At 40.8% G+C, this 9,168-nt stretch overlaps 1 protein-coding gene across 1 annotated transcript in view; it reads right to left on the bottom strand.

Annotated features, from left to right (window-relative positions):
- Nucleotides 1-533: 533 nt before the first annotated feature.
- LOC102866928 (mpv17-like protein-like) overlaps nucleotides 534-9,168 on the bottom strand; it is a 12,834-nt gene continuing 4,199 nt past the window's right edge. The window contains exons 2-3 of the mRNA XM_006894528.1: nucleotides 1,651-1,721; nucleotides 534-581 (exon numbers count right to left, since the gene is read on the bottom strand). Of these exons, the coding sequence (XP_006894590.1) occupies nucleotides 534-581; nucleotides 1,651-1,721 (119 nt within the window). The remainder of the gene's footprint in view (nucleotides 582-1,650; nucleotides 1,722-9,168) is intronic.

Here is a 9,168-nt window from a genome sequence, read left to right as displayed (position 1 = left end):
TCCATGGCTTTTGTTGGATTCTCAAAGGAATCTAGGACCATCCCTGGATGAAGAATTACCATTTTAAGAGTGCACACACACCCGTGTGTGTGTGTGTGTGTGTGTGTGTGTGGTGTGTGTGTATATACACATACCACACACACACTAGCAATTTGAAGCAACTAAATTGTTATTGACTTCTATCATTTGCCAGTCAACTGTGCTTAAGTAATTTCTTCCATGTTTTTGAAGGTGTCTAGTTAGAAATTGTTGAATGAGCCATATATTATTTAAGATAAGACTTCTATCTTGTTCTTACTTTCTCATATTTCCAGTGTTTGGCCACTTAGTCTGAATCATGTTTTGATTTCTTCTTCACACTTTTTTTTTTAATTCTTTAGTGGGTCACCCTGGCATAGAGAAATGTCCTTTCCTGCTCCAGGAACTGATGCTAAGTGAAAGATCATTTTTGTCTTCTTCACACTTATTAATCTTAGCTTATTTAAACAATATCAGAGATGAGATGACTGAACTCAACATTAACTACTATTTTCTCAGTTTACCAAAACTTCATTTATTTTGTCAATCACAAACTCAGTTAACTAAGAGACAGAAGATCTTAAAAGAGGACTTAAAGCCAAATGGATATGGAAGGACAGAATTGTGGTTTCTGAGTTAATACTGGCATGTGAAGCAGATATTTCTTGTAGAGAAAAATCAAGGCAAAAAGTTCCAGAACTATTCTCAAACTATCTCATTTTTAAAAGAAAAGCAAATTAATTGCAATATGCTTTATTTTCCTAATGTTTCATTTATTTTAAAGCATAATGGCAAACATATGAACTTTACTTATCATATAATAATTAGGCATATAATTTATAATGGAAAATCTAATGTTTAATTAGATGAAGACATTAAAAATAGGCTATATTTGTGTTGTAAGGAACTGGATATGTAGAATTCTGGATCATTTAATTTCTTAAAGCCTGACTTTCTGTTTTGCCTAGGGCAAACTTTCTGTGCCTCAGTAATTTACTCTTTAAATACATAAAGGATGCTTTTTGCTCATTCCTTTATTGTTTTACCTTTCTGAATAAAGGGTATGATATAAGCACAAAGTAAACTTAAGTAATCACAAATATTATATATCCTTTGTTCTTGAATGTGCAGATTCCCCACCCCACCCCGATGATTCATATTTCTTCAGTTTGTAGTGGTGGTGGTTAATGCTGTCAAGATTTGTAGAATTACCTTGTCTTTAAGTATGTTGTAAATCTCTTCCCAAAAATGTGTTTTACACTTGTTTTTCTGTGTTCGTAGCATCAAGATCAAGGGTACTTGGGGAGCATTAAAAATCATTTAAAGTTTATTCCTCTAGTATCTTTAACAAACCTAAATTGTGAAATCTTTGCCTTTTACTCCATGGAATAAATTACAGTGGTATCAGGTTAAAAAAAAAACAAAAACAACTGCTGCTTATTCATCAACCAAAACAAATCTAAGATCACACTGTCAAAGTATCTGCCCCTTTCCCCCCTCCCCACCCCCAGAGCCCTGACTCTTTTTTTAATCCACCAAATAGGGAGACAAATTTCAGCCCCATTTCCTTAAAATATGCTTTATACTATGATAAAAAAAGATCTTGACTACATTTTCCAAAGTCCATCTTACCTTATATGTATTCCAGAATTTCTGTTTCATATCCAAAAATATGTCATCCTCTCCTTGAAGAATACTCATACCTATTTATAAAAACACAGAAGGAAAAAGCTTTAAAAGATTCAGCAGGAAGACTTGTCTGACTGTTCATGTTTGTTTTCTATCCTGATATGCAAAGCTGCCAGCTCTAATATTCAGTATGACCTTTCTAATCCCATAGTGAAAATGTAAAATAATACACACTCTAAAATCAGCTTAATTTTTTTAAAAGCTAAAGCAGCTTTATTAAGGGGTTCCAGGGTGGGATTTCTTGGTCTGGAGAAAGAGACAGACCAGGGGAAAACCGCCTAAAATCAGCTTAATTTTAAAAAGAGTAATAACAGGAGGTGAGAATGGCTGCATATAAAAACGACAGCAGAGTAATTAATCTTTTAAAACAGTATGAGACTCCATGAAACTATGACCCTAAATCCTCTTTAAACTTTGAACTGAAACTATGTCAAGTTACAGTTCAGCAAAACCAGACTGCATGCAAAATAAAGAATAATACCTTTGACTGTGGTTCACCGTTTTTTAAAACAAAACATCCGTGTGAGACCAAAAAGTCAACAATTTCTTTAAAGTAAAGATTGAAAAACAGGGACAGGGAAACTAGAGTACTGGAAACGGAACAAATAGAAACAAATAAAGAGATACTGATGTTACCAGATCATTTCATGCAGAAACTGCCAAATGGGGACCTAATTTGTTATATAAACTTTCACTGATGTTGTTGTTATGTGCCATTGAGTAGCTTGCGACTCATAGTGACCCTATGTACAAGAGCCCTAAACCCTGCTCTATCCTGTGCCAACCTCACTGTCTCTGACACAACCACTCCCATTACCCCAGTCACTGAATCTATCAATCTCATTGAGGGTTTTCCTCTCCTGTGCCGTCCCTCTACCTTCCCAAACATGATGTCCCTCTCCAAAGACTGGTCTCTCTTTACAACATGCCCAATGAAGCTTCAGAATCCTTGACTCCAAGGAGCAGCCCAGACTCACCCTCTCCAGGACAATCCTGTTTGTTCTCCTAGCAATTCATGGTACACTCAATACTCTTTTCCAGCACCACAGCTCAAAGGCATCAATTCTCTTTCTATCATCCCTAGTCACTGTCCAACTCTCTGACGCATAGCATGCAATTGCAAAGACTATATATCCTGGATCAGGTGCACCTTGGTCTCCAGCCTGGCGTCATTGCTCTTCAGTACTCTGGAGAGGTCCCTGACAGCTGACTTTCCCAATGCAATTAGTCTCTTGATTTTCTGGCTGCTGTTACAAAGTGTTCACTGTGGGGCCAAGCAAACTAAAACTGTTAACTATCTCAATGTCTTAACCATCCATCATGATGCTGCCAATTGGCCCAGTGGTGAGAAACTTTCACTGAGAATACAATAAATTACTGCAAATGGAGTAAAGGTGGAAGGGTGATAGGACGGGTGAATTCGACCTCTACTAGCTCCACAAAACTGTCCCCATTAACAACAACTCACAATCCTATAAGGTCAGACATGGTCCCCCATGCTCCCACGACTCTTCTTCTAACCACTGGGTTTAACATTCATTGCAAATGACCACACGAGACATTATAGACTCTCTTCTTATTTACAGTTGTGGGATTTATTAGGGAAACAGGTTAGGGGAAGCGGGAAGACAACGGATATCCACACAGTGAAAGTAGAGATTCAGTAAACTGCCACCTCAAGCCAATTAGCAGCCAGAACAATCCCTCAATTAGATCAGACAGCTTCTCAGTCAACAGCAAAAATGCTGTTAGGTGCTGCGGAGTTGAGTAAGATTCACAGCAACCCTATGAACACACAACAGATCTGAACCCTGTCCTATCCTGTGCCATTCTCAATCTCTGACACACTTGAGCCTGTTGCTACAGTTACTGTGTCGATCCACCTGGCTGAGGGTTTTCCTCTCTTTCGCCAATGCTCCACCTTCCCAAGTATGATGTCTCTCCCTAAAGAAAAGTCTCTCCTAGAAGCATGCTCAAAGAATGTGAGATGAAGCTTTATCATCTTTGCCTGCAAGGAGCACTCTGGCTGCACATTCTTTAAGACCTGTTTGTTTTTTTGGCAGTCCATGGGGTATTCAGTATTCTTCTCTAAAGGACAGCTCAAAGGCACCAATTCTTTTTTCTGTCATCCTTATTCAATAGCAAGTTACAGTCCCTCTGTCCATCCAGGCAGCTTCTCAGTCATTAATAGCAAGAAACTTGCACAAGACCCTCTGGTATCGAAAGGAAGCATGCTGCTTTCTCTGTTGCTCCTTCTTTGATGGTGTTGAGGTTCCCAATTCTGAAGCTAAACCTGCTCAATTTAGTGGCGAGACTAACCAGTCCCCTTGGGGACAGGCTAACACACCCTCTGAGGAAGAAATGGTTCACGCAACTGTTGATGATGTAGGCGGGGTGCCTGTCCACAGGGCAGCTGGATTAGATCAAGAGCTTGTCCCAGAGAATAAAACAACAATGGTCTAGAGAAGACACAACTGTCACTGAAAAATGCTAAGAGAATTAACAAAATTTAAATGTTAAAGAGTGGCACCCTTGGCAAGCTTTGTCTTCTCTATTTTCAACACTAAATTTTTTTACAGTACAAAATGGTCATTATCTTATTTTTAAAAGGTTAGAAGGTTTACAAACAGAATCAGTTCTTGGGTAGGGCAAGAGGGCAGGCAGAGGAGGGAGGGAGAGGGAGCAAAAATTAATAAATAGAGAATAAATAATGAATAGATAAGTAGAAGGAAGGAAAAGGCAATAAGCAATAACAGCTTGATTAACTTTCTATTTATATTAGTGTAATTACAATCAATTAATGAAACAAAATATCCATGAATGATTGAATGAAAATGAAATTTTTAACAAGATGAATGCGCCTTGAGTATTCTAGCAATATTCCCATCCTAAGAGATCCTAATAAATGGGAATATTCCAACTATTCTAGTTGGAGGAGCCCTGGTGATGGTATTACTAAGGACTCAGCTTTTGTCACAATGGCAGTGGTTCACACTCACCAGTCATGTCAAAAAAGTAAGTTGTGGCAGCGTGCTTCTGGAAAGATTATAGCCTCGGGAAGGTGATGGGCAATTCTGCTCAGTCCTACACAATTCTGACTTGCCGTGAGTTCAAACTGACTGTGGCAAAGGATAACTTTTTAGCATTCAAAAAATAAATCACCAGCAGAGCTCTGGTGGCCTAGTGGCAAGAAGCTGCACTGCAATCCCAGAAGTATGCAGTTCGAATCCACCAGATGCTCTGCTAGAGAAGGAGGGGCACTCCTCCTGTATCAGTCAGATTCAATTTGACAGTACACACTCACACACACACACACACACATACACACATACTCACACACACAAAAATAGAGCACCAAGGGAGCTCTGCTGGCTAGTGGCAAGAAGCTGCACTGCAATCCCAGAGGTGCATGGTCTGAAGCCACCAGATGCTCTGCTGGAGAAGGAGGGAAATCTCCTCCTGTACCAGTCAGATCTGATTTGATGGTATATACACACAAAATAATAATTTTTTTTTAAAAAAAACAGAGCACCAATTTAGTCTTTCTAAAAATACTGGGAGCTTTGGTGGCTTAGTGGTAAGGAATTGCACTGCCAGTGCAAAAGTAAGCAGTTCAAATCCACCAGCTGCTCTGAAAGAGAAAGATGGGCAATCTCCTCCCATGTGAATTTACTGCCTCTGAAAATCCTCTGGAGGGTCAGCTATGGGTTAGGTTCCAGGAAACAGCAACAAAAGCACTAGAAACTCTGGTCATCAGCATCTCTGGAAGAAAATTCAATAAGAATAAAATCCTATTTTAGAAAGAGTGTGAAAATGAGCACTGTCCATTAGGTTGTTATAACATGCTGTTGAGCGGGCTTCGACTCATGGCGGGTGACCCAGGTACAAGAGAATGCAACACTGCCCAGCCCCGTGACACCCTCATATCATTGCTTACCACTTAACCCTTACCACTCCTTCTCACCAAGGATCCTTCTCTTCTTCACTCACTCTACCAAGAACCATGTCCTTCTCTAGGCACTGATCCCTCCTGATAACACATTCAGAGAAAGACAGTCTTGCTAGTCTGACTTCGAAGGAGTGTACTTCTTCCAACACAGATGTATTCATCATTTTGGCAGTCTGTGGTGGTTGTTGTTATGGGCCATCGAGTCACCTGCGAATCATAGTGACCCGATGTATAGCAGCTATGAAGCCTCCCTGTCCTAAGCCAGTCTCACTGATTCCGACACACCTACCCCCATTGCTCCAGTTACTGTATCAATCCATCTCATCCAGTGTCTTCCTCACCTGTGCTGTCCCTCCACCCTTCCAAGCATGATGTCTTTCTCCAAGGATCGGTCCCTCCTGGCCACCTGCCCTAAGTATGTGAGACAGGGTTTCAAAATCCTAGCCTCCAAGGAGGAATTTGGTTTCACTCTCTCAAAGACAGGTCTGTTTGTTTTCTTGGCAGTCCATGGTATGCTCAAGACTCCTCTCCAGCAACACAACTCAAAGGCATCAATTCTCCTTCTATTATTCTTAGTCATTATCCATTTCTCTGATATACAGCAAGCGACTGACTGGATCAGGTGCACCTTAGTCTCTACACTGACATCATTGCTTCTCAGCACCCTGGAGAGGTCCCTGACAGCAGATTTACCTAATGTAATCCGTCTTTTGATTTCCTGGCTGCTGCTGCCAAGAGTGTTGACTGTGGAGCCGAGCAAGCCATAACTGTTAACAACCTCAATCTCTTCTCCATCCATCATGGTGTTGCTAACTGGCCCAGTGAAGGTTCTTTAATATTCTTCTCCAATGTCATAATGCAAGTACATCAATTCTTCTTCAGTCCTCATTCACTGTACTGCTTTCAGATGCATATGGGACAATGAAAAAATACAATGGCTTGTGTCAGGTACACATAAGTTTTCAGAGGAATTCTCTTCAATTAGATGGAAGAAGAAACAGGAATTTTATCCATTTGAGAGAATTCTTAGGACCCAACTAATAAGAAAAATACAGTCATATAATGATGAGATGGCATTCCACTTAACTTAGCTCTCCCTGAGTGCTAAGCATATTAGGTACCTTATTTTATTTGGCCTACATGACAATCCTCTGTGTCAGGTAGAGTTACAGAGAATGAAAAAAGCTCAGGGAGGTAAAAGAGCAGACAGGTCCAGCTCAGATATCTTATGCCTGAGGCAGAACTCTTAATCCCCATTACTACACTGGCTGCCAAGCTGACCTGGCACCTTGGATTATCGGATTCATGCAGTTTCTATGTCAGTTGTGCCTTGAAGAAGGAGCCCTGATAGCATAATGGTTAACTGCTTAGTTGCCAACCAAAAAGAATCAAAAGATCTGCAGTTTGAACCCACCAGCCACTCCATGGAAGGAAGATGCAGCAGTCTGCTTCTGTAAAGACTCAGCTTGACTCACCGCTGTTGAGTCGCAAGCAACAGACAGCTGACCCTCCAGCGAGTTTTCAGAGGCTATAAACGTCACAGGAGGAGATCAGCCATCTTTCTCCCTCAGAGCAGCTGGCTGGTAGATTCGAACCATCTGCCTTTGGGTTAGCAGTGTGACTCCCTACTCACTAGGCCACCATGACTTCCTCTGTAAAGATTAAAACTCAGGGAACTCTATGAGGGCAGTTCTACTCTGCCCTCTATGGTTGGCGTGTCCGAGCTGACTCCACAGTAATAGCTCTAGGGTTCAGTGCTGTGACGAGGAGAGACTGAGAGGCGCAAACAGTTATACATCCAGCTGCTAGCTGAAAGGTTGGTGGTTTAAATCCACTTGGGGTAGCTCAGAAGAAAGCCCTGGTGATCTGTTAAAAAAACACACCAAAAACCCGACAAAAAACAACCCACAACTTCAAAAGCAGCCATTACAAACCCTGTGGAGCACAGTTCTACTGGGACATCCACGGGGTCCTCGTGAGCTGAAATCCACTCAATGGCGCGTGGTAACTGGTATTGCCTTGAAGAAACATCCAACCCACCACCCCGGCCTTCCTCCTGCTTAACAGGTTGTTGCTGTTGTTGTGTACTGTTGAATTGGAACCAACTCATAGCTGACCCTCCAGTGGGTTTTCAGAGGCAGTAAATCGCATGGGAGTTTACTGCTCATCGTTCTCCCACAGAGCACATGGTGGATTTGAACCATGTGCCTTAGAGTTGGCAGTGCAGCTTCTTACCACTAGACCACCAGAGCTCTCTTTTAACGGGGATGAGAGAGAAACTGGGCAATAAGGCTGAAAAGCAAAATGAAAAAAGCAACTCACAATTAAAATGAAAAAGTTTATGATTTAGTAAAAAATTTAAAAAAAAAAAAAAGCACACTGGAGGCCAGCACCTGCTTTAGCAACCACATGCCTCCTGAATCCCATTACATTGGCCTCTTTTCTGGTCTCAGTCAATGACAACTATTGCCATTACAGGAAGCAATGGTGGCTTAGTGATTAGGAGTTATACTGCCAACCTAAAGACACCTGGTCGAAATCCACTAGCTGCTTCAGAGGAGAAAGGTGAGCAATCTCCTTTTTTGTGCAATGTGCTGCATCTGAAAACCTACTGGCATGTCAGCCAGGAGTCAGTTCCAACTTAATGGTACATAACAACAACTACATTGCCATTAGGGCGTGGTGGTTAAGAACACAGCCCACAGTATGCTTTCTGTAGCCTTGGTGCAAGTCACTTACCCCCTAGGGTTTGGCATGCCTCATCTGTAATGGAGGAGTACTGAGAGTACCTGCTTCCTGGTATGCCAATGTTCACTGCAGTGTTATCACACACAAAAAATACAAACAATCCTACTGACCATCACCAGATGAACCAATCAACAAAATGTGTTCTGGGCAAACTGTGGGATATGATTTAGTCATAAAGAAAAATGAGGTTCTGATGCAGACCATGATTTGGACCAACACTGAAAAAATACACGCCAAGTGAAGTCAGTCGTTCTAAAACATAGAGCCTTTCACTCTGGAATTCCACTTCTGAACTTAATCTTATATAATTAAATATCTATAAAGATACATGCGTATAAAAAAAGGATGTCTTAATAAACTGCTTTGTTGACCAATAAAAAAAAAAAGGACAAACATTTTTCACATCTGTGAAAAATGTCTCAAATAGGAAAATGCATACAGACAGAAGTTTATTAGGGGTAACCCAAAGTGGAGCAATGGGGAGAATAAAAAGTTACTATTTCAGGGACTCTGAGCCTGTTTTGGGTGATGAAAAGCATCTGAATGTGAACAGTGGTGATGACTGCACCACACCATGAATGTAATTAGGGTAATGCATTTTACACTTAAAAAATGGTCAAAATGGTCAATTTTGTCACAGTGATTTTATTATAAGCAATATTGTGATAAACAGAGAAAAGACTGAAGTTGTCAGTCTTTTTCACTTGGATCCATAATTAATACAGAAGTAGCAATTGGAAAATTAAATGACGTATTCCCTTGAG

The sequence above is a fragment of the Elephantulus edwardii genome, unplaced genomic scaffold, assembly GCF_000299155.1.
Source record: "Elephantulus edwardii isolate Elephantulus edwardi_28Jun2011 unplaced genomic scaffold, EleEdw1.0 scaffold00145, whole genome shotgun sequence".
In the NCBI taxonomy this organism is placed as follows: Eukaryota; Metazoa; Chordata; class Mammalia; order Macroscelidea; family Macroscelididae; genus Elephantulus; species Elephantulus edwardii.
The sequence above is the reverse complement of the archived record's forward strand: the minus strand, read 5'-3'. Positions and strand labels throughout refer to the sequence as shown.